The sequence below is a fragment of the Carcharodon carcharias genome, chromosome 8 (genome assembly GCF_017639515.1).
Source record: "Carcharodon carcharias isolate sCarCar2 chromosome 8, sCarCar2.pri, whole genome shotgun sequence".
In the NCBI taxonomy this organism is placed as follows: Eukaryota; Metazoa; Chordata; class Chondrichthyes; order Lamniformes; family Lamnidae; genus Carcharodon; species Carcharodon carcharias.
This window is the reverse complement of record NC_054474.1, coordinates 70,528,553-70,555,398: the sequence shown is the minus strand read 5'-3', so window position 1 is coordinate 70,555,398 and position 26,846 is coordinate 70,528,553. Positions and strand designations below refer to the sequence as shown.

The window sequence follows — 26,846 nt, the reverse complement described above, 5'->3', positions numbered from 1 at the left end:
GCGTTGTGCTCGGCACCAGCCAAATATATTCAATAACAGCTGAAATTTGCATACCGCTCCCTTGGTGTTTTTTCTCTCTCCCTCCTGTGGTTTTCTTCTGGTATGAAGGGTAATTTCAATAAATGAATACATACCCTTAAAATCAGAGTTCAAACAACCATCCTCAAGCCATTTACCAGGTATTCTTGGGATAAAGATTCATAAATAGCAAATAACCTGAACAGTGCCAACAAACTGGACCATCCCCTTACACATTACAATCGAGAGTTGGTTCACATGCTGACATTAAGTTGTAAGCATTCACTCCCAGGGAATTCAAATATAGCCCATCTTGCCACCCACCCACCAACAAAAATAAACACCATAAAAGTTATGTCAGAAGGATTGGTAACCAAAGTCTTCTTTTGTTTTTTTTTTAAATTTAAATTGGGATTACTTATTGCAGTTACAACACTGAAATGTAAAATGAGTACATGCAATCGTTAGCCCTTATCTACACTCCCGTCAATATTAGCCTGTCAATACATGCACTCTGCCCATGGCCCAACCCCCAGTGGCTTTGTTTCACAAGGCTGAATGACTGACTGCAGGCCACACACTTAAGGGTCAGCTTGTGCAGCAAAAGTAATTTCAATTCAAATGGGAGAGCCAACAGGACAGTCGCAAACCCTCACTCAAACACACACTGTCTCACTTCATTTAAATATGCCAAAAGGCAGAGGAGAAAAAAGCAAACAAATCACATGATGACAGTGATAATTCTGCATCAATACCACAACACTAAAAAAAAGCCAATATCATTCCACTCCTGTATTTCCAAATACCATCACTGATACTATTCCATTTCCATGCAACTATCCAACCACTTATCATTCCAATACCATTAAAAGCAAATTCTTGAGTCATTTGGCTTCCACATGACTGTAATTATAAAAGTTGCATATTCCTTCCTGTGTACTGGAATTTGTAATTAGTTTTACATCGCTTCCTGTCTATTTGCAATAATATTGTTTTATAATTACCAAGGTACAGATAAAAGCATTAAAAGTATTTTACATCTTTTCCCATTTTATTTGTAATTACCATAATTTCGCAAAAGCTCTGCTTATTTGGAAATATAGTATTTTAACTATTCCTTCCTGTAATTTTTTATGCACTTGCTTCCCTGTATATTTGCATCAAGAGTTTTATGTTGTTCCCTTTACATTTGGAATTATAAGGCATTTCACATTCCTTCATGAATAATTGACTACAATACTCACAATTTTACATTTTATCAGCCAACACTGATCATCCAGAGTCCACTCTGTGGCAGATCAACAGTACAAATTCCATCTAGTCCCCTGGAGTATTTCTCAGAGTAGGGGCTGCTGCAGCAGCAATAGCAATGTTATACCAGTAAGGTTAAATAGAACCAGCTCCTGACAGTTCCGTGTTCCTTGATCGGCTCTTTATTGCCTCATAAACAAATTAGTCCTGCCCTAGATGCGGTCACTAATATCCTCCCAAGTTACATGCGCATATTAAAACAGCCAATTGAAATCACCTCTGAAATATCGACAGATCGAACAAGTCATTTACAGAGCACATCAAATCAGTAGCTTCCTGCATACCTAACCAATGAGAACAATTGGCTTTTTATTGGTATCTTGTCCAAGTATGTGCAACTATTCAAATTTCCATTAACCCATCCAGCAGCTTTACATTGTGCCCTACAGCGTGGTGTCATCTTTCTTATTTGTGACCTTCAGAAATAAAAAAGTGTTTTCAGAAATGTTTAATTGAACTGTAAAACCTCCCACATTTACCTATTTTAAATAATTTAATGGCTTGTTCAGGGGATCAGCCTACAGTCTTGGCATTGTTAGCATAATGTGCTAACCGATTTAAATGACCACCCCCAGCTTCACAGCACCGATTCATCTTGGATTATTTCCTATCTGAATATTATATCAGGGTGACAAGGACACTTTTGAATGTTTGAAATACCCTGAGAGTACAAGAGGCCAGTCTGTTCTTTGGGCCCCAACTACCCAGTTATTAATTGCAAACATATTATTTATAAATAAACCAACCCCCACGCCTCCATAATACTTTCAAGAAAATGATTGTTCTGGAGAAGTCATATTGGACTCGAACCTCTCTATGTTTCTGATGCTGCCAGGCCTGCTGAGTTTTTCCAGCACTTTGTTTTCATTTTTGATTTCCAGCATCTGCAGTATTTTGCTTTTACTCAACAAAATTAAGATGATTTCCATAAAAATAAAATAAAATCCAATCTAGCTCTACTGTCCACTGTGTGCTATGGATCTTACACATACTCTAAGGAGAGTGCTATCCTTCTGCACTGGCTGATTTGCTTCCATGAGAATGGCTGACCAGGATGCCCCAGGAGGTAACTGGTTTCAGTGACTGGTACATAAAATGTTGAGGCTTTGCGACTACAATTTTTTTTGTACTGATTATAAATAAAGCTCTCAAGCATATTTTAACCCAATAGCGAAAGGCTAGGTTTCTGTTCCTGTTTCAGCTGCACAGCATGACGGTGCGGAGGAATGTAATGTCTAGGCAAACATTATAGGGGCATCTGTCATTATCTTGGGGGAAAAAATGTTATTGAAAAGTCCATTCCCCTCCAATGAAAACCACATAACACAATTGCAGTTCATGATTTGTAGCCTGCATAGCAATCAGTATTAAACAGAAATCTGAAATAGCACCATGGCCTTCATCAGAGTCTATTCTTCTCCAAAACAATAGATATTCTTCAATTAAAGTGTGAGCCTCCAAATGGAGGCCCCCCACCCCCACCACCCAACAAAAACCAAGGGGGATCCTAAACACAGATTTCTGTTAATTTGTCACTAGGCCAGACCTCTATATACAAATTTTGGTCAACCTAATGACACTTTATTTCTAATGCAAAGCACTAAGGAAAGAGTCTTCAATAATGCTCTTCATCTTGGGGTTGAAAAGCCACTTTCACCAAGGGGTGCCTGGGTACTGTATGTGTCATGCCTATAGGTTGCTCCTCTCACAGATAAGTTTTAAGACTACACAAGTGCTTCTGTCCTCAGCAGAAGTGGGCTGAACTATTAACCTAATTTCAGTGAATATCTATCCTACACAAATTTCAGGTCAGCAAATGAGAACAAATTCCAAACCATTTTATCTTCACTCATTGTATTCAGTCCTGTTACATGATATAGCAGACCTCGGTTAAGTGAAAAGAAACCTAAAATCCCAAACCAATTTGACTAATTCTGCTCACAGCTAATGGCATCCAGCTCACCCAGGTTTGCTTAAACTGTGCAGCCCACATTCCAAACAGTCACCTCCCCTGCAATCCATGATATTCCAGACCAGCTAAAATATGTCAGAAATGTTACCAGACATTATATAACCACTTCTCAATTACCAAATACAAATGGCTGTCTTAATTCAACAATTATACACTAATCAACATTTGACCAACAAAGATAAAAGCAAAAAACTGCGGATGCTGGAAATCCAAAACAAAAATAAAAATACCTGGAAAAACTCAGCAGGTCTGACAGCATCTGCAGAGAGGAACACAGTTAACAATACAAGTCTGTATGGCTCTTCAACAGAACTAAGGGAAAATAGAAGAGAGGTGAAACCTGCTGAGTTTTTCCAGGTATTTTTATTTTTGTTTAGGATTTCCAGCATCAACAGCTTTTTGCTTTTATCTTAGTGTTTAATTGACTGCCACTTCTCTTCAAGGATGCCTACCTTGAAGAAGTATTGCTCTTCTCTCAGACAGGATTTCCATCTCTCTCTTTTGCCTTGTTTACCTTCATCGCTTTCCATTTCTCTCCTGCTGTTTACTCAAACTCACTTTCACAGCCATATTTCCTCTATGACATCTTTTGGCTATCTCTACCTATCACTGGCCCTCTATCTAGCTCTACTTGTGTCCCCCCCCCCACAACTTAAACCAGCTTATATTTCACCTCTCTTCTATTTTTCCTTAGTTCTGTTGAAGAGTCATACGGACTCGAAACATTAACTGTGCTCCTCTCTGCAGATGCTGTCAGACCTGCTGAGTTTTTCCAGGTATTTGACCAACAAATACTGGTCATATGACACAAGGCCATGTAGAACCAACAAGGTACAGGAGAAACAATCAGAAAAGTGCAATCTAGCCGCTCTGAAGTAAGCAGGGCATGGAGGAATGAGCAGGTAAGAATACTTCATAAAACTACCCAAAGCCTTACTGATGGTCAAGTGGGTTATAACACGAGCTGGGGAGCAGTAAGCCACACAGCCCACTCTCAGGTCTGAATTTTTGATTATGCTGAATTGCACAATCTCTGCTGGGGAAACACTTGACTGAAGTAGACCTGGGCTAAAGCAGTAAAACTGTTTCCTGTTTCGATTGCTGAACAAGATAATTCTGTTCTATGGGCAAGAGGGAACTTCTCTCCAAGGCATCCTGTTTTTTTCACCTTCTTACTGCACGCCACTGCCTGACTATAAGGTCTCTTTCCAAAGGCCTGGCAGTCTTTTTGGTGTCTGCATCAGGAGGACCAAAACAGTGGATACCATAGACAAATAGAGGTAAACACTCAAAGTGACATCACAGTCAGCATGAGTGAAGAACAGGAGAGGTAATTTACAGCTAAGTATTTAGTTCATTGGTGGGTGATAATAACCAGATAATCTGTTTTTGTGAGGTTGTTGAGAGATAAATATTGGCTCGGGCACCGGTGCTAACTTCCCTATTGTTCTTCGAAATAGTGTAATGGAATCTCATGCATCAATTGTAGAGCATCAACATTGGTTTAATGCCTGATCTGAAAGGTGGCAGAACTCTCTCAGTACTGCACTAGGGCAAAGGCCAAGATATTTGAGCACAAGTCTCTAAAGTGGGACTTGAACCCACAACCTTCTGACTCAGAGGTGAGACTGTTACCAAATGAGCCACAACAGCTACTAACCCGCTACATACATATGAACAAGAAGGAGTAGGCCATTTGACCCCTCAAGCCTGCTCCACTAGCTGTTAAAGCCATGGCTGATCTGATTCTGGCCTTAACTCTATTTTCCCATCTATACCTGATAACCTTTGACTCCCTTAATCAAGGATCTATCTGACTTAACCTTAAAAATATTCAATGACCCAGTTTCTGCTGCTTTCTGGGGAAGAGAATTCCGCAGACTAACAACCCTCAAATGAAAAAAATTCTCATCTTCATCTTAAATGGCAGCACCCTTACTTTTAAACTATGTCCTCTGGTTCTAGTTTCTCCCACCAGAGGAAACATCCTTTCAGCATCAACCCTGTCAAGTCCCCTCAGAATAATGTTTCAATAAGATCACCTCTCATTCTTCTAAGTTCCAATGGATACAGGCCCAACCTATCCAATCTTTTCTCATAAAGTGACCCCTTCATCCCAGAAACAGCTGAGTGCCCATTCTCTGAACTGCTTCGAATGCAATTATATTCTTCCTTAAGGAGAACAAAACTGTACACCCTATGCCAGATGTGGTTTCACCAAAGCCCTGTACAACTGCAGCAAAACTCCCCTACTTTTATATCCCATTCTCTTTGCATAAACAGCAACATTCCATTTGTTTTCCTCATCACTTGCTGTGTCTGCATACTAATGATTGTGATTAATGTACCAGGAAACCCAGATCCCTCTGTACCACAGAGTTCAGCAATATCTCTCCATTTAAATCATATACTGCTTTTCCTTTCTTCCTGCCAAAGTGAACAAGTTCACATTTTCCCACATTCCACACACAGAGATCATCTATACCTTACGTAATCAATACACGACTATGCAGAAACAATGATCAAAGAAGCGTTTGCAGATGACAGAGCACTTGCTGCAAGCACAGAAGGAGGATTACAAGAACTAGTCGATAGGCTAGTAATAGCATACATGAATTCTGGGAAAAACCAAAGTGATGCATATCTCAAAATCACCAAGAAATATTCACATATTCAAAGAAGGAAAAGAACTAGAACGGGGCAAGAGTTCAAGTATTTAGCAAAGCATTATATTTGCAGAGAAACAAAAACAAGAATATCAATGGGAAAGGCCATACTTGATAAGAAGAAACAGTTGCTAACTGGAAAGCTGACTGAAGAACTCAAGTAACAACTTGTAAAGAGCTTGATTTGCAGTGTGTGTTGTATGGATGTGAAACTTAGACCTTATGAAAAGAGAAGGCCAACTTGCTAGGTAGCTTTGAAATGTGGGTTTGGAGGAGAATGGAAAGATCAGATGGACAGAAAAAGTAACAAATGATGGAAGTGCCGAGGAGAGTGACTGAACAAAGAAATTTGTTGAGCATAATAAGGAAAAGGTAGAGTCGGAGTAGGGCACATCTTAAGAGGAAACGGGCTTGTAAGAGATGTTATAGAGGGAAGGTTTCAAAACAAAAGGGGGAGGAAGAGAATAAAAATACTAGATGGCTTGAAAATTGAAGCAAGTTATTGGCAAATAAAAAGACTGGCACAGGATAGAGAGACATGGAAAGACTACTATGCCCCATGGGCCTGCCTTCAGGCAGAACACACATGATAATGAAGAATCATTACAATTAGGCTGGGAAAGAAAGAGTTTACCCAACTGCCTGGATGAGAGGGCCTATGAAGTCAAGGGTACAAAAATCCAACAGCAAGATCCAGGCATTTATGGGAATAAGTAAGCAAAAATGGAAAAGGTGATTTCACCAAAAAGTATCTCACATGGATGAGACATTTGAAGGCCCACAAGGCCTACCACTGAGCTTTGACAGCATGATCACGAGGTTATATTTAGTAAGCATATTGGTATTAATATGCTTCAAGGAAAAAGAACACTTAAGCCAATACAGCTCTTTATTCTTGACTCATCAAATGGAGGGAAATTCCAGCGGCAGACAATAGCAAAGATTTGGTTGGTAAACACAGGACTGCTTTTTGACCTGCAGAAATGAAACCTTGTTTACTGCAGGCTTCAGTTTCACAAAACAATAACTGTAATATTGTATTATATTTCACTCAGAGTCAATCATGAAACCAAATTTCTCTGTACCATTTGTTCGTGCCTTCAGTTCTGCTTTTTATAATCCACACTGGAAATCTATTGTATTATTGTCAACTGCCTGTGTTTAAAGCAAGCGGTCAGCAATTTGGGCAGAGTTAGCACCAGTCACATAGTGGCTGATATGTTTCCGAATTTCCAGTCATCTCCTCTGTGCACATGTTTACTTCCACACGAATGCAGAAGAGGCAAGCTGATATTCTTTGGAAAGTCATAGTGAGCTTTCTGGAACCTTGATAAAAACGTACATGTTCACCATTACAAAATTTTAAATTTGTCCCTCGGTTTTTTTAAACCCATATATTGCCACATCAGCTTTCAGAGAAAACAATTGGAGAAAGTGATCCCAAAACACTAATACAAATTCTGAAACTATTGTAATGAAGCTGTTGAACTACATCACTCACTTCGAAGTAGTAGCCTCGATCATAGGTCCCTATTCAGCTGCAATTTGTTTTGATCTGTTGAGTTTTTTGAAGCTGTTTATTTGCTTTTCTAAGTTTTGTAGGTTGATATGTATGTATCCACATTGGAGCCAGCCAAGTAGGTCTGGAATTTGCATAGAATTTACAGCACAGAAACAGGCCTTTTGACCCAGCTGGCCTACATGGATGTTTGTGCTCAACACGAGCCTCCTCTTAGCCTACTTCATTTTATCCCATCCAGCAACCTCAGACATTCTTTCTGTTCTTCTCTCTGTCCATTTTAAAATTATAATTGCACAAATGGTCTTCTTTGAAGAAGAAATAAATTTGATTGTTTCTAACACAGAGCTGCTCACAGCAGAAAGGAACAAGTCCTCCACATTCAGGATCATAGCAAAGTTTCAAGCTTTTCAAATACCTCAGAGTACCATTGAGACTCAGTCAGAATGCACTAGTGTAAGGGCAATTTCTCCATGGTCACAGAGGGAAATAAAAGATCGATGTTTAATTGGTTGATTGTCAATCAACTGAAGAATGCAAGAAACCTGAGCAGACTAGGACAAAGACATTTTTTCTGGACTTTAATCAAATGATTTCCAAATCAAGTGCTGTGTGGAAACAGTCACAAACCAGCTGGCATCAGGTTGAAGCTCTTTCAGTATGATTCCACTTCCTCTTAATAATTGCACAGATGTTGCCCCCTGCTGTTTAATTTCAATACAATCACAGGGACAGACAGGGAACAAGGATGCAACAAGTGATGGGGTTAAGAATTGCGGATTAGATGTACAAGAGTACACTTCTACCAGCACTGAAATATTTTCAACTTTATTTTTCATTACGTTAGAAAGCTCTCATCTCATCTGCTTTTGAAACACTTAGTCCATGCATTTGTTACCTCTAAACTTGACTATCTCAACGCACTCCTGGCTGGCATTCATCTTCCACCCACTAGAAGCTCGAGTTCTTCCAAAATTCTACAGCCTGTATCTTAACTTGCACCTAGTCCCATTCATCATTACCCCTATCTTCGCAGGACTACAATGGCTCCTGGTTGAGCAATACCTCGATTTAAAAATTCTCATCCATGTTTTTAAATCTCTCTATGGTCTCACCTTTCCCCATCTCTAAGTTCCTCTAATCCTACAACATCCGAGATATCAGCGCTCCTCCAACTCTGGCCTCTTGCACATCCTCCCCTTGTTCACTAATCTACAATATGTCAAGGAACGATCAAGGGAGTAGAATCATAGCATGGTTACAGCACAGAAAGAGACCATTTAGACTGTGGAGCCATGCTCACTCTCTGCAACAACAATTTAGCTACTCCCATTATCTGTTCTTTCCCTATAATCCTGCAAATACGATCAGGTGCTTATCCAATTTCTTTTTGAAAGTCATAGTTAAATCTTCCTCCACCACACTTTCAGGCAGTGTATTTCAGATCCTAACCATTCACTATGTAAAACAGTTTTTCCTCATGTCACCTTTGGTTCTTTTTCCAGTCACATTAGATCTGTGCCCTGTGCTTCTCAATCCTTCTGCAAAGCTAAACAGGTTATCTCTTCTACTCTCTCTCTCTCTAGGGCTCTCCCTCATGTCACCTTTGGTTCTTTTTCCAGTCACTTTAGATCTGTGCCCTCTGCTTCTCAATCCTTCTGCAAAGCTAAACAGTTCATCTCTTCTACTCTCTCGAGGGCTCTCATGGTTTTAAGCACCTCTGTCAAATCTCCTCTCAACCTTCCCGAAGGGAAACTCATGTCTACCCATTCCACCAGCCTGTCTATGTCCTTGAAGTCTATCACTAATCTCTTCACAGTTCAGTATACTTCTAAGTTATATGTCAGGCTACTTTCGATTTAGTATTATGTAATAAAGAAGGTTATTTAGCAATGAATCCTCTGGGGAAGATCATAATATGACAGTATTTCACATTCAGTTTGTGAGTGATGTGAAGAACAAAATTTATGTTTTAAATTTAACCATAGCCAATTCTGAGGGATGTGTTGGCTGAGGTAGATTGGGAAATTAGGTTAAAAGATATGACAGTTGATAACTAATGGCAAATATTTAAAGAAATAATTCATTAACAAATGTACATTCCCTTGAGTAATGAAAATTCCACTGGAAAAGTAGTACAGCCATAGCCAAGTAGAAAATATAGTACTAGATTAAAAATAGTAGCAAGCCTGAGGATTGGGAGAGCTTTAAAAATCAGCAAAGAATGACCAAGAAATTGATAGAAAGGGAGAAAATAGAATAAAAATAATCTAGCAAGTGCTTTTAAAATTATGTGAAAAGGAAGAGATCTGTTTAAGTAAATGTGGGTTCCTTAAAAGCAGATATAGGAGAAATTATAATAGGCAATAAGGATATGGTCAAGATGTTAAACAAATATTTAATGTCTGCCTTCACAGTAGAATACACAAAAGCATACAAGAAATTGTGAAAATTAAGGATTCGAGGATGGAGTGTAATAACTATATTATCACTTTTCAAAAAAGGAGTGAGAGAAAACAAGGAATTAAAAGGCTAGTTAATCTGACATCAGTGGTGAGGAAGATACAAGAATCTCAGTTCTAAATGGCTGGCACTTTATTCTGAGGTGACTCCTAGTTCTGGACTCTCCAAACATGGTACCTGCCAATGGGATGTCTCCCCTGTCAGGATGTCTATACACTATACACATTTCAATGAGATTCTCTCTCAATCTTCTGAACTGCAGAGAATACATTCTCATTCTCAATAAAGTAAACAGTTTTATGAAGAAATAGCGTTTGATAAATCTATTACAGTTGTTTGAAGGTGTGATTAACAGAGTAGATAAAGAGGAATCAGTGGGCACAACATATTTGGACTATCAGAAGGCATTTGATAAGGTGCCATACAGAAGTTCTTAAATATAATTAGGGCTCAAGGAATTAGGAGTAATATATCAGCATAGACAGAGAATTAGTTAACAGACAGAAAACAGTAGGAACAAATGGGTCATTTTCAGGGAGGCAGGGTGTACCTAGTGTTGTACTACAATGATCTGTACTTGGCCCTCATCTATTTATAACCTATAACAATGCCCTAGATGAAAGGACTGAGAGCAGTAGATCCAAGTTTGCTAACAATACATAGCTAGGTGGAAAAATAAGCTATAAGGAGTATGCAAATAGGCAGCAGTGGGATATAGACTGGTTAAGTGATGGAGTAAGAAGGTGGCAGATGGAGTGCAATGTGGGAGAGTATGAAATTAACTTTGACAGAAAAAATAGAAAGTACAATTTTTTTTCAAAATGAGTGATTGGCAAACATTGACATGTAGAGGAACTTGGATGTACTTGTACACAAATTATGTTAACATGCATGTACGGTAAACAATTAGGAAGGCAAATGGTAGGCTTGCCTTTATGGCAAGGAGGTAGGAGTATAAGAGTGAGCAAGTCTTGCTGCAAATATATAGGCTTTTGGCGAGACCAAACCTGGAGTACTGCATACAGACTGGGCTCCTTACCCAAGGAGAGATAATTGGGTTGCTCAGAATGGTTGCAACAAAGGTTCAGTAGATTGGTTCCTGGAGTGAGAGGGCTATCCTATGAGGAGAGACTGAGAAGAATGAGAATGTATTCTCTGCAGTTTAGAAGATTGAGAGAGAATCTCATTGAAATGTGTATAGTGTATAGACGTCCTGACAGGGGAGACATCCCATTGGCAGGTACCATGTTTGGAGAGTCCAGAACTAGGAGTCACCTCAGAATAAAGTGCCAGCCATTTAGAACTGAGATGAGCAGAAATTTCTTCCTTCAGAGTGCTACGAATCTTTAAATTCTCTATCCCAGAAGGCTGTGGATGTTCATATAATGAACATATTCAAGGAGGGTGATAGAATTTTGGGCTCAAAGGGAATCAAGGGATAGAGTGGGAAAGTGGAGCCGATGCAGAAATTCAGCTTTGAACCCTCCATGGCCTCACTCCTAACTCTCTAACAATTGCAAGAAAGGGTTAATATGCTTTAAAGCTTGGTAATAGCATTTATACTTAACCAACTAACAATGAGCAGCTTCTGCAATTTCTGCAATATAGCACAGCGAGTTAGCAAACTGAATTTTATCACTGAATGGAGCATGCTCAACAGGCCTTATTTTTCATTCCTGGGACGAGCATTGTTGGTAAGGCCGGCTTTTCTTGTCCATTTCCAATTGCCCTTGCAATAGTGGTGGTGAAATGCAATGTTGAAAATAGCTGAGTGACTTGCTAGGCCATTTCAGAAAGCTGTTAAAAATCAACCACATTGCTGTGGGTCTGGAGTCACATGGAAGGATAAGTTTCAATCCATGAAGGACATTAGTAAACCAGATGGGTTTTTACAACAGTCCAGTAGTTTTATGATCATCATTACAGACTCCAGCTTCCTAATTCCAGATTTTACATACGAGCATATGAATTAGGAGCGGGAGCATGCCACTCAGCCCCTCAGGCCTGCTACACCATTTAATAAGATCACAGCTGATTCGAATGTAACCTCAGCTCTGCATTCCCACCTACCCTGAGAACCTTTCACCCCCTTGCTTAACAAGAATCTATATAAAAAGAAAAAAATTAGTGAAGACAAATGAAGATCTCTTACAGTCCAAAATGGGAGAATTTATAATAGAGAACAAAGAAATGGCAGAACAATTAAACAACTACTTTAGTTTTGTCTTCACGGAGGAAGACACAAATAATTTCCCAGAAATACTAGAGAACCAAGGATCTAGTGAGAAGGAGGAATTGAAGGAAATTAGTATCATTAAAACAATAAGTGCTGGAGAAATTAATGGAGCTGAAAGCCAATAAATCCCCAGGGCCTGATAATCTATATCCCAGGGAATAAAGGGGGTGGCCATGGAAATAGTGGATGCATTGGTTGTCACCTTCTAAAATTCTGTAGATTCTAGAACAGTCCTGGCAGATTGGAGGGTGGCAAATGTAACCACACTATTTAAAAAAAGGGAGGGAGAAAACAGCGTATTACAGAATTATAGCATAACATCAGGGAAAATGCTAAAGTCTGTTATAAAGGATGTGATAACAAGGCACTTAGAAAATTGATCAAAAAACAGGATTAGACAAAGTCAACATGGATTTATGAAAGGCAAATCATGTTTGCCAAAGCTACTGGAGTTTTTTTTTTGAGGACATAACTAGCAGAATAGATAAGAGAGAACCAGTGGGTGTGGTATACTAAAAGCTTTCTGAAAATCCAAAGAAAGTCCCACATAAGAGGTGAGTGTGTAAAATTAAAGCACATGGGGCTGGGGGTAATACATTAGCATGGGTTGAGAATTGCTTAGCAGACAGGAAACAGAAGAGGAATAAACAGGTCTTTTTCAGAGTGCCAGGCAGTGACTAGTGGAGTACTGCAGGAATCAGTGCTTGGGCCCCAGCTACTCACAATATGAGGGAACCAAGTGTAATATTTTCAAGTTTGCTGACGACACAAAACTTGGTGGGAATGTGAGCAGTCAGGAAGATGTTAAGAGGCTTCAAGACAATTTAAACACATTGAGTGAATGGGCAAATACATGGCAGATGCAGTATAATGTGGATATGTGTGAAGTTATCAACTTCAGTAGGAAAAGCAGAATGGCAGAGTATTATTTAAATGGTGATAGATTAGGAAATGTTGATGTACAGAGGGACCTGGGTGTCCTTGTACATCAACCACTGAAAACAAGCAGTTAAGGAGGCTAATAGTATGTTGGTCTTCATTGCAAGAGGACTTAAGGACAGGAGCAAGTATATCTTACTGCAGCTGTACAGACCTTGGTGAGACCACACCTCGAGTACTGTGTGCAGTTTTGGTCTCCTTACTTAAGGAAGGATATACTTGCCATAGAGGGAGTACAGCAAAGGTTTACCAGACTGATTCCAGGGATGGCAGGATTGTCATAGGACAAATTGGGCTGACTAGGCCAGTATTCACTGCAGTTTAGAAGAATGAGAGGGGATTTCATTGAAACTCTGACAGGGATCGGCAGACTGGATGCCAATTGATGTTTCGATGGCTGGGGGGTCTAGAACAAAAGGTCAGTCTCAGGATACGGGGTAGGCCATTTAGGACTGGGATGAGGAGAAACTCCTTCCACTCAGAGGGTGGGGAACCTGTGGAACTCTCTACCACAGAAGGCTGTGGAGGCCCAGTCACTGAATATATTTAAGAAGGAAACAGATAGATTTCTGGGCTCCAAAAGCATCAAAAGGTATGGGGAGAGAGCGGGAGTAGGGTGTTGAGATAGAGGATCAGCCATGACCATACTGAATGGCGGAGCAGGTTCGAAAGGCTGAATGCCCTACTCCTGATTCTATCTTTTATGATTCTATATTTCTACCTCTGCCTTAAAAATATTCAAAGACTCTGCTTCCATCGCCTTTTGAGGAAGAGAGTTCAAAAGACTCTAGGCCCTTAGAGAAAAAAAATCTCATCTCTCTCTTAAATGGGTAACCCCTTATTCTTAAGCAATGACCCTAACCAGAAAAATCCCTTTTACAGCTCTATCAAAAAGTGCCACCAAGCCAAAAATGTGATAAAAGCCACTTTTGGGACCCCAAAATGCTGATTACTTTTATTTTATTATTGTCAAATTCTCCAACTGTCATGGTGGGATTTGAACTCACATCTCAAGGGATTTACAAAGACCTCTGGGTTATTAGTCCGGTAATATAGCCACTATATTATCACGCCCCATACACCTTCTCCTACTGCTACTTTTTATGTCCATAGGCTCCCAATTGAACAATGCCTTGATTTTAAAATTCTCATCCTTGTTTTCAAATCACACCAAGCTCTTGCCCCCATCTCCCAAGAATAGGTTAATCTGCTCTGAAGCTTGCTAATAATAGTGTGCGCATCCTGTTATACAGCTGTGAGTGAGAGGGAGGGCGCGAGAGAGCGAGATGAGCACCCAGGAGGAAGGAACCAATCCGATTGCGTATTTCAACTGTGCCCCATGACAGTCTTGTAGTAGATAGTGGATGGTGATTAAGAATTTTTCCCTCTATAGATCTGGGCTGATGAAGCCAACTTCTATCTCCCCAACACCATCCCTCTAGCTGCAATCTGCTATCTCAGCGAAGACGAGGAGTTGAATAATAGAGTTTTCTAGCTTGCACAACTTCACTATCACTTCTAGCCCCAAACTACTCATTGCTTTTTAAAATTTTACCAGATTACCCAAGAAATTGAACGTCCCTCCTTAAAAGCTCAACATCAAATTTTGCCCAATAACTCCTAATAAGTGGCGTGAGGCATTCTACTACACTAAGTTGCTACACAAATGTAAGTTTTTGTTCTATAATGGATCCTTATTCTTCCTAATAGCATCCCTTCAATTTCTCGGACTAGAAAGTAGACAGAGAACAGGGGTGATTCCTGGATCTAGTAATATCTCACAGTTAGGTAGCAAATAGTACCTCCGGAGACCAAAGGGAAGCTCTGTCGAGAGTCACAAGTGACGTGGAAATGGATCTCATGTGATCCCTGGGTCACATAATGAGCATCTGTAGATTGAGGCAGACGCTTCATTTCCCTTTGTTGCTGGTTAAAGTGCCTGCGCACACTGGACACATTTTGAATTAATCAATCAACTTCAATTTTAGACTGCTAGACGGAATGCCATAAGGGAATGGGGCATTCAGAGTAACAGAAAAGGAATGTCAAACAGCCAACCTGACTGAAGTGCCAAACTTTACCTCCTGTCAGTTGAAGATGCAGCAACGTCAGTGATCGTGGTTGTGTGGTAACTTGCAGCCTTGTCCGCACCACTCGACCAGCTGAAGTACGTGTCAAGACACGAGGTGCTAAAGAGGACAAAAAAAACATATGCTTTTTCCAAATTCAGACACACAAAGCACTCTGTCATTTATGTCATCAGAATTACATTTCGCTTTGGCTTAATACAGAGGGGGAAAATTTGCTGCAACAGTTCTCCTGTTCATTCTCCGTGACTTAAGATGCAAAACCAGGAAACCTCCATAGGGAGGCATGAAGTGTTTCTGCGGCTCTTCTGCTGAAGTTACAGTGGACGAATGAAAGAACCCCCACCTAACTTCAAAGCCCAAATATTTAAAGCATAACAAAACTTAAGAGTCAGGCTCCCTCTATAGTCATCCCATTAAGATTGCTTAATAAGATAAGACACAAACACAGAAGTTGATAATACAGAAGGAAGGCATTGTGCCTGGGCTGGCTGCTATTTTCTACTAGCAATGATGTCAGGGATACTATATATCTACAAAATTTCTACAGGTACTTTTAATAATTACACCAAATTATCATGTGTTTCCTATTAATAGTTCTTTACCAACTGTAGTCACAAACAATGCTCCCTGTAAGCTGCACAGTCATGCAAAAACCTGAAAGTTCTTGTGCAGGGCATGCACAAATTGACCCATTTAAGTTACCGTGGCCTCACAATAAAATTTATAGGGGTAAACCACTTAAATACATCACATCAGACACCAAAAAAAAGAGGGTGGTTGGTCACGAGAGACACCTGCATGTTGCCGGTGGCCGGTCTTGCTATGGGTGAAAATTAGAGGGTCAGAAAGCGGGTTGATCCACTGAATGGCTAGAACAATCTTGATCAACTGTTTTCTTTTAATATTCCCTATGCCCTTGTGATCAGTGCTTCCTGAGACACCTGGTTGAGACTGAAATTGTGGGCTCATGTCCTCCCATTTCAATACATAAGGTTTCACTTTAACGTAGGAAAATTCTACATTGGACAGGTTGAAATTCATATTGTGGGACAAAAGGGCTGAATTATCAGTTTGAAACAAAAGCAAAGAAACACGCTCACACAGGCAACAAGGTGGCAAACTTTCAGAACTCACCAAACTCATCACATATGGATTTGTTATCCCCCAGTGTTGGGTGTTCAAAGGTTTCACGACAGTAAAGAATCTTGGTGTTCTCATTAACCAAAAGGATCCCTCCAAGAGCCAATAGTTGTGCTTCACTGACACAGTCAGCAGATGCTTTCTGAATTCTTTTCCTTATGGCCCGGTAGCGACAGTACTGGGGGTAGCTTAATATTTTAACTCGTGGTCGGTCATCTTTAAATCCTAGAACACAAAGAAGTTACTTTGGTAATACCAGAGACTGGCCGGCACTAATTCATCACCTTAATTTCAGCCTGACTAGGTAGGGACGGTGCCTTGGTTACTTCATTCAGTACAAGTGATACCAGAAGAAACTGCATGGTGTCACTGTAGTAGATGTGGAAAATGGTCGAAATTACAAGATATAAAGCTCCCATTAAAATCTCTACCATCGCAGTAGAATGTCCGGGAATCAGTTCTGTGAAGCACAGAGAGTGGGAAACTAAGCATTTGCTATCTGTATTTATTCATTTCAAGCAACCACGCCCCATACCTTCCCATATATGTCACCTGTTTAATCTTGTGCTTCATAAAGTGCACAGTTACCTGATAGAGTGGATCATCAGTCCATAGTAGAACCTGTCCAATTTTCATCTTGGTGATTTCAATGGGTTCTACAACAAGTGAGCAACCTGTTCCAACAGATAAATGCCTGGGCAGCAAATAATGAACATTTCCTCCAGGGCTTTGCATTCCTCCCAAACACATCTGAAAACATATAGTTCCACTATCCATGCACAGCCCAATACATGCACAGGTCCTCACATACCTGATGCACACATATCTATTCCAAATCTGCCCTACTAAATACATACACGTCACTAAGCCCTACCTCCCAATCCCAACATTTGCACATCTAATACAGAGTACTAACCTTTGCAAGTAGCCCACTAGATCCAGTAATGCTACTGTTAAGCAGTTTTGAGAATAGTCTCAACCTGATGAACCAGATTTCACCTAAAACACCAACAAATTGTAGCACACACTGGCAAACATCAACAAAGAAACATTCAGCCAAGCAAACCTGGGGAACAATTTTTCAAATCTTCAAGGAAAGGTATAATGTCTCTTCCCCCATTGTTGCCTGCCATTGATGCCACCTACTTTTGCTGGTGGGGCAGAAAACCAGACCTGCTGCTTCCTCTACAGTCACCAGTAGAACAAAAGGGAGATTGCCAAACACGGCTGGTGTGTCTACCTTTCTGTTCCCCTAAAGATGGTGTGTTTTTGGTGCCAGCATCAACCAGCCTGGCATGATAACAGACAATAAACACCCATTGAGAGATAGAATGAATTGCACATTGGTGTAAAAGAGACAGTGATCCAAAAGCAAAACACAAACAGTAGTTGGGATGCATATTAACCTCATTTTGGCAGGGAGGGGAGGAGAGAAGTAGAGCCAAAATGTTAGTGAAAATGCATTAGCAAGGTCTTAGTGCTGCCAGGAATTGAAACAGTAAAACGGTCAGGATAAAGAGATGAACGCAAATTCTAATATAATAATGGTTCTAATATAATAACTGGGGACTTTAATTACCTGAATGTAGACTGAGACAGTGGTAGTGTAAAGGGCGGAGAGGGGCATGAGTCCCTAGATTGTGTTCAGGAGAATTTCCTACAGCAGGAAGTGTCCAGTCCAAGAAAGGATGCACTTTTGGACCTGGTTCTTGGAAATGAGGTGGGCCAAGTTGATCAAGTGTCAGTGGGGGAACATTTAGGAAACAGAGATCATTGTATCCTAAGGTTTAGGGTGATGGTAGAAAAGGACGGTAGGCAATCCAGAGTAAGATTTATTAACTGGGAGAGAGCCGACTTCAATGGGGCAAGAGCGGAGCTGGGCTGGATCGATCTGAACCAAAGGTCAGAAGGAAAAACTGTAGCTGAACAACGAGCTACCTTCAAAGAAGGTTTGGGCACAGTCAAGGCATATTACTTCAAAAGGGAAAGGTAGGGCAAACATATCCAAAGCTCCCTGGATGAAAAACGATATAAAAATTAAAATGAAGAAGAAAAAGTGTGCTTATGACAGGTGTCAGGTAGAAAATACAACTGAGAACCAAGAGGGATACAGGAGGTTCAAAGCTCAGTTGAAAAAGCAAATCAGATAAGCAAAAAGGGGTTATGGGAAAAGACCAGCAGCCAACATAAAGGGGAATCCCAAAGTCTTCTATCAGCACACAAGTAGTAAGAGGATGGTAAAAGGGTGTATAGAGGGCATTAGGAACCAAAAAGGGGAAGTGCAAGTGAAATGCTGCTTCACTTGAAAAGAGTGTTTGGGCCCTTGGACAGTGAGGAGAGGGGAAGTGAAGGGGCAGGTGTGCACTTCCCTCAACTTAGTCTACTGCATTAGTTGCTCCCAATGCGGTTTCCTCTACATCGGAGAGGCCAAACGCAGACTGGGTGACCACTTTGCAGAACACCTTCGGTCTGTCCGCAAACATTACCCAGACCTCCCTGTTGCTTGTCATTTCAGCACTCCACCCTGCTCTCAAGCCCACAGGTTTGTCCTTGGCTTGCTGCATTGTTCCAGTGAAGCTCAACGCAAACTGGAGGAACAGCACCTCATCTTCCGACTAGGCACTTTACAGCCTTCCGGACTGAATATTGAGTTCAACAATTTTAGATCATGAATTCTCTCCTCCATCCCCACCCCCTTTCCATTTTTCCCCCTCCTTTTTGTTTTTTCCAATAATTTATATAGATTTTTCTTTTCCCACCTATTTCCATTATTTTTAAATGTATTTCCATCCATTGTTTTATCTCTACCTCTTAGCCTTTTTAGATTCCTTCACCCCACCCCCACTAGGGCTATCTGTACCTTGCTCCTCCTGCTTTCTACCCTTAATTAGCACATTCCTTTAGATAATATCACCACCTTCAACACCTCTTTGTCCTTTTGCCTGTGACATCTTTTGGTTATCTTCACCTATCACTGGCCCTCTCCCTAGCTCTTCTTGTCCCAACCACCCCCCCCCCAACCATCTTTTACTTCACCCCTTTTCTATTTTTATTTAGTTCTGTTGAAGGGTCATGAGGACTCAAAACGTCAACTTTGCTCTTCTCCACCGATGTTGCCAGACCTGCTGAGTTTTTCCAGGTATTTTTGTTTTTGTTTTGGATTTCCAGCATCTGCAGTTTTTTGCTTTTAAAACAGGTTATACACACCAATTATCTGATCATTATCTCAATGCTGTGTGTAAATTGGCTGCTGTTTCCAAATTACAACAATAAACATACTTCAAAATAGAAATGATTTCCCGGTTTTAACATGCTTTCGGACGTCCCAAAGTTGTGAAAGACATTATATAAATGCAACAAATAAAAACAAAAAGAAATTTGATGCAATTAATTTTTAAAAACAAAAATAACTCCCCAATTAGTCAGCTTGTTAAAGCAGCAAGTAGCTGGGCCATACAGACCAAAAAGGTGCCACATTCCATCCCTGGTCTGTGCCGAGTTAGTTAATCTCAGGCAGCATCAATGTTGGCGCAACAACAAGGAACAACGACAACAACAGCAGCGGAAAAATGTCAGATTTTGTATTCCTGACTGCTATCCAGCATCATTGCCTGCTGGAAGCATGAATTTGGACCCCTGGCAGGGGTAGCAATGAACACCGCCACATGCTTCCCTTGACCAAATAGCCAACTGGCACTCAAATAGTTAGAGTCAGACATGAATGACCACTGGAGCAAAGTGGAGGGGGAAATATCTCAGGTACATTCTCGAAGAGGAGAGAAAGTCAACAGAAAAAGGGTGATGCAAAATTTTAAGACCAGGTGGTAATGTAAGGATCAAACTGGTAACAACACAAGGACCGATAGGAACAAACCTTTGTGATTACAGGTAAAGAAAGCCAGTGAAAATACTGAAGGCAGCTGCAACCTGAAAATGGACAGGAGATGGTGCTAATAGAGGTGGAGTGTTTCACTAGTAAACTTAAACTTGGCACAAGTGTGGCATTGCTATTAAGGGACTATATTAAAAGGAAGGGGGAAGCTGAAGCAGTGAGGGTAGGTATTTATGGTATGGCTCTGAAGTAATATCAATTCATGTTATTTGATTTCTTGCTCAAGATGTACTGATGATGAGCTGTTTGGGCAAGTAAAAGACTGCAGGAATTATGACCTGATAATCACAGGAATTTCACTGAAGTAGAGTGATCGGGAGAAAGCAATTTCACAAAGACAATGAGTCACTGCTTTGAGTGCAAGGGAATATGCCATGTTAGATTCAACATCAATACTGAAGGGGTTAAGACTGGGTTGATGTCATCACTGCACAGCTTTATTAAACTACCTATTAAGTGTGAAGCTCGTACAAACGCAGATAGGCAGGAATTTGGAACTGCATGGAAACAGCCCATGAAATCTGGCCTGGTTCCTTTTTCTAAATGAGCTTTCTCATCCAATCCTGCTGCCAGCAATGCCCACATCCCATGAATGAATAAAAAATTCATTCATTCATTAAGCTATCGACAACAGCATGCATAATCTTAGTCCCCCGCCCTTTAATATTTCTTTTTCTATTTATCTGCTTTTCCTGTGAAAAGCTATCATGCCTTCTATGTGCACCACCATATCTGGCAGGATATTTCAAATTCTAACAGCTCTTTTTAATATCCCCCTTTTTCAAGCAGCTATTTAAATCCCTCTTGCAAGAAGTTACAAATAATTGTGCAGAGAGTTTGTCATTCCACCCACTGTGTGTGTGAAGAACTAACTCCCATCCCGTTTAATTTTTTTATGATTATCTTGGGGAACGGAAACTGGAAAACAAGACCATAAAAACTTTTGTCTCTCTCTTGTCCTCTCAGAGTGTAATTCGACCACCACTTACAAATGGTTACGCCTGGTTGAATGAGGGTATTATTCTGGAGAAACAGCACTCTTTTCTTGTGAAACAAACTGCGGCTTCATCAAATCATTTGCATTAGATTTGTCAAAAGCACGGCAATCTACACGCTTGCTCACCTAAATAAAAGCTTTTTTTCTAAAAAGAAGAAATTGACCTGGATATTGGGGCCAGTAGCGATGCAGCAGCACTCGCCTAGAAGCAAGCTACCCACAATATCGAGCCATCTCTGTGGTTTGAATCTCCCCTTCCTCAACATCAGTTTGAATCTGGTGCCAAGTCAAGGTGGCCTTCATCTGTACAGCAACAATGATATCATCAAGGAGGATAATCAACCAATTGTATTTAAGTATTCTCACAGACAGCAAACTAGGAAATAAAATGCAGTGATTTTCCATTCACTTTTAATTGCAGAGAACAAAATGAATGACTGGGCATAGACATAGGGTGCAAGATTATAAACTAATCATTAAACAAAACTGAAAATGTGAGATTTTATCATAATGGAGAAATTAGGCATTCCACAAATATAAAACTTGTTTTTCAGGGCCAGTGGGGCTATTCAGCTATAATTATGAACTTAGTCCAACCTTGAAAACTTAAGTCACACCTCATTCAACAAGGTATGACATTTTCAAGGTCTTTTATGGCAAGACTAACAGTGTAAAAGAGCAGGCTCTCATCAATTCAGTGATTTCTAACTGATTGCAGTCTGGGAGTGAAGGGAGTGGGGGAGGTCTTCATCAATGCACCAATGGGGACATGTAAAATCACTGACAGCAACATCTGGATTTTCACGTTTAATTGTGCATGTACAGGCTCCTGTAATTGCTGTCAGTTTGAGAAGTCATGATGATGACACTGACAGTTTTGTTGTCATCACTGTCGCAAAATACAGGCCAGATAAAAATAATCGGAAAAATACATACAAAAGCATCAGGGATTATACTGGTGTGGTGGCCAGCTCTACATAAGTTAAGCCTTATTGTAAACAATGCCTTGGTTTTACTTTGTGGGGCCAGCCAAATGTCCTACACACAAGGAACGCCATCACCGTATTTAAAAGACTTCAAAGCAGGCACCTGGGAAGTTTACAGTTTGCCAATATTAATTACACATGCTCTCCCCGCAGGGATTCACCTTCATTTCCCAAGTCTAGAAATCTCAAAGACAATATTCAGGGGCAATAGTTTCATATGGGGATACTGCTGACATTTAGGCGGTTACAGCTCCATAGTTTATCAGCATGGCTAACTGGTCAATCATCAAAGCTCCAGGATCTGCCACACAGAATTTGACTTGGGGTTCCAATCTGCTGTATGGTATGTCATTAAAACAGAAATTTATAGCATGAAAGAGGCCATTCAACCCATTGTGCTCACACCAGCCATTAAGTAGTAATCCAGTCTAGTCCCAATGGTCTGTAGCCTTGCATATCCAAGAACTTTTTAAATACTTTTGAGCGTTTCAGGTGTAAGTGCCACTGTGAGGAGACTAAGATCTCACATTGTATATAAAATATATATAGATATGCTCACCACTATTTCTAAAAATTTTAAAACTGAACATCTGTAAAACAGCTGAAACTGTGTCTGTCTCTGACCCCTGGAACTCACACATTGTTATCTCCTGAGGACCACCTGTGGACTGCACAGCCCAACTTCAAAGGGAGCTATACGAAGGCCATTTGTATGTGACAACCCAGGCTGGCCAGCGGAGACGGGATGTCCACTAAGACAATGCCTCTCCAACATTCCTTTTAACCCATAATGGCTGAGACATTATCAGCCTGGAACACAAAGCCAATTTCCAGACACTAGATAAACATCCTTTGTTGAAGACATCATGAAGAGGTAAAAACAAAAAAACTGCGGATGCTGGAAATCCAAAACAAAAACAGAATTACCTGGAAAAACTCAGCAGGTCTGGCAGCCTCGGCGGAGAAGAAAAGAGTTGACGTTTCGAGTACTCATGACCCTTCGACAGAACTTGAGTGAGTCCAAGAAAGGGGTGAAATATAAGCTGGTTTAAGGTGTGTTTCACTTGCCAGCAACCCATATCACATGACTTTACCTCTTCATGGAAAAACTCAGCAGGTCTGGCAGCATCGGCGGAGAAGAAAAGAGTTGATGTTTTGAGTCCTCATGACCCTACCTTGCTAAGCTGCATAGCTCAGTCTGCTGTTTAACATCTGGCTAGTAATCTACACCAAAGGACCTCTGGCCCAGGTTGGACGCCTGGCCCCATCTGCCCTGCTTCTGCTGTAAGTCTGTAACATCATCTACAAGACTGACAGCATTGATTTTCAGCCTGCTGATCTCTGTGAAGGATGCCTCATTGGATTCTTTTTGATTCTTGAACCCATCTTTTCTCTGTGGTCTCTGTACTGTAAATCTTTCTTTTATTTATCCCTCCCTTCACTATCTGAATACAAGGGGGATGTTGCAAACATTCTTTTGTGTTTTGATTGTGTGCAAATGAACTAACCCTTTGAGCTCATTCTATCTCAAATTTGCTGTGGGGTTATTAATAGAACATTGGATCACAACAAAGCCAAGAGATTGGGAAATATGCCACCGCTTATAAAGAGGGAAACAATTCAAAACACCTTTCTAATTACGGATGGGTGGTGAGAGGAGATATTAGTGCTGTTTAAATTAACCCCCTTCCTGTCCATAACATCCATATTCCCGCCAAGATGACGATACAAAAATTCGTTGTGTGGTCGATGATGATGAACAAAGCTGTAGACTGCAGGAAGCTATCAATGGACTAGTCTGTTGAGCAGAATAGTGGCAAATGGAGATCAGTCTGGAGAAGTGCGAGGTAAAAAGGTGAAAAAGTTTCCTTTTGATTCCCTTCTAAACCTCTATCTCTTAGCCTAAATTTATGTAGCATCAAGGAGACCTAGCAAAACTGGAGTCAACGGGAATCAGGGGGGAAAACTCTCCACTGGTTGGAGTCATACCTAGCACAAAGGAAGATGGTTGTGCTTGTTGGAGGTTGGTCATCTCAGCTCCAGACCATCACCGCAGGAGTTTCTTAGGGTAGTGTCCTAGACCTAACCATCTTCAGCTGTTTCAGCAATGACCTTCCTTCCATCATAGGGTCAGAAGTAGGGATGTTTACTGATGATTGCACGATGTTCAGTACCATTCATGACTCCTCAGATACTGAAGCAGTCCATGTCCAAATGCAGCATGACCTGGACAATATCCAGGCTTGGGCTGACAAGTGGCAAGTAACATTTGTGCCTGGCAAGGCAGAGGCCAGGAATCATGCGGCGAGTAACTCACCTCCTGACTCCCCAAAACCTGTCCACCATCTACACAGCACGTCAGGAGTGTGATGGAATACTCCCCACTTGCCTGGATGAATGCAGCTCCCACAACGCTCAAGAAACTTGACACCATCCAGGACAAAGCAGCCCGCTTGACTGGCACCATAAACATTCACTCCCTCCACCACCAACGCACAGTAGCAGCAGTGTGTACCATCTACAAGATGCAGTGCAGGAATTCACCAAGACTCCTTCAACAGCACCTTCCAAACCCATGACCAATACCATCTAGAAGGGCAAGGGCAGCAGATACTTGGGAACACCACCCACCTGGAAGTTCCCTTCCAAGTCATTCACCATCCTAACTTGGAAATATATCACTGTTCCTTCACTGTCACTGGGTCAAAATCCTGGAACTCCCTTCCTAACAGCACTGAGAGTGTACCTATAACACATAGACTGCAACGGTCCAAGAAGGCAGCTCACCACCGCCTTCTCAAGAGCAATTAGGGATGGGCAGTAAATGCTGGCCCAGCCAGTGAGGCCCACATCCCATGAATGAATTTTAAAAAATGTCCCTGCTTATGGATCCCTCAACCAAGGAGTCTAGGGCCTTCCTGTTCACACTATCTAGCTCCCTCAATTTTATACACTTCAATTAGGTCTCCCCTCAGCCTGCTCTGTTCCAAAGAAAACAACCAATCCAATCTTTCCTGATATCCAAAACTGCTCCAGTCCAGGCAATATCTTCATAAATCTTCTCTGTATCCTCTCAATCACATCTTTCCTATTGTGCGATGGCCAAAACTGCACACAGTACTCCAACTATGACCTAATTAGTGTTTTATTCAGCTCTTATATTCTTGGATAACAGACAAATATCATGTATGCTTTCTTGAGCACCTTATCTGCCTGCCCAGCCACCTTCAGGTACATGTGCACATGTACTCCAAGGTCCTCTACACTTCTCAGTATCCTACCATTTAAGGAGTGTTCCATTGCCTTGTTAGCCTTCCCCAAAAGCATTACCTCACACTTCTTCAAACTAAATTCCACTTAATGTCATTGTTCTGGCCATCTGACTAGTCCATTGATATCTTCCTGGAGTCTGGAGCTTCCTTCTTCTTCATTAACAACATGGCCAACTTTTGTATGGTCATAGTTTTGCCATTGTGAGATTTGAACTCTTGATACTCTTTCGAGTACAAACCTGTTTCCATCTGTTTCAGATGAAGTTACATGTTTCACAGTTTGCCATTGTGAGATTTGAACTCTTGATCTTGGGGTTACAAACCCAGTACCATAACCACTTGGCTATTTAGGCCAAGCTCAACAATGTAACTCCTTCGAGTACAAACCCATTTCCATTTGTTTCAGATGAAATTACATTGTTTCATAGTTTGTCATTGTGAGATTTGAACTCTTGATTTTGGGGTTACAAACCCAGTACCATAACCACTTGGCTATTTAGGCCAAGCTTTTGTATGGTCATCTTGGAGCCATTTTGACTGCAACAATATTATGCTTATCTCTTTCTTTCTTCTTACAGGGAATGGTCATTAGTTGATTGGACAACTGATAAGCACTTAAGGAGATAGATAACAGGAGCTGCTCACAAGTGACATGATATGCAGTGTAACTCATTGGGTGCACATGCGCATCAAGGAAGGTGCTTCGGCCTATCGAGATTAAAGTACATTGAAGGAATAAGGAAGGCCACACTGAAGTTCAGTAACCCAATAATCTTAATCAACTATCCAACTTCTGTGCATAAATAAAATGTGATGAAATAGCAGAGAAAGCCAAAGAAATAATTCTCTGTGAATGATGGAAAAGATTCATGTCAGCTACTTCAACCTCAAGTAGGAACTTGATCCTAAGTAAAATGTCATTATAACCTAAACAAAATAATTGGAATGCCACACATATTGAGATTCAATTGATAATCCCGATCAGCTGGCAAACTACTTCCATTTACTATCATAGGTGTTTAATTGGAGACACTTTCTCAAAACTAAAGTATGCACCACTGATGGAAGAACCTTGTCATCTTCTATAGTCTGACCCCATGGGATGCCTGTATTAGTTAGACCCCAGAGTACCCATCATCTGCTGCTCAAGGAGTTGGCGGATATTTTATAGTCCCACAAGGTCCTGAGCAGAAGCACTAAGGTTTTAAAAAAAAATCATCATTGCATGAAATCAATGCACAGGTGAAGCCTAAATCCATTCCTCTTTGTTTGTAAACATTCCCTGTCCAGACTCAATGTGATGCAGACTTATTCCTTAAACATCACAAAGACTATTGAGACTGCT

At 40.8% G+C, this 26,846-nt stretch overlaps 1 protein-coding gene across 1 annotated transcript in view; it reads right to left on the bottom strand.

The window, feature by feature from the left end:
* Nucleotides 1-26,846, bottom strand: part of LOC121281070 (AT-rich interactive domain-containing protein 5B-like) — a 97,228-nt gene that overhangs the window by 36,611 nt on the left and 33,771 nt on the right. Inside the window, exons 4-5 of the mRNA XM_041193700.1 lie at nt 16,349-16,579; nt 15,206-15,313 (exon numbers count right to left, since the gene is read on the bottom strand). Coding sequence (XP_041049634.1) covers nt 15,206-15,313; nt 16,349-16,579 — 339 coding nt within the window. The remainder of the gene's footprint in view (nt 1-15,205; nt 15,314-16,348; nt 16,580-26,846) is intronic.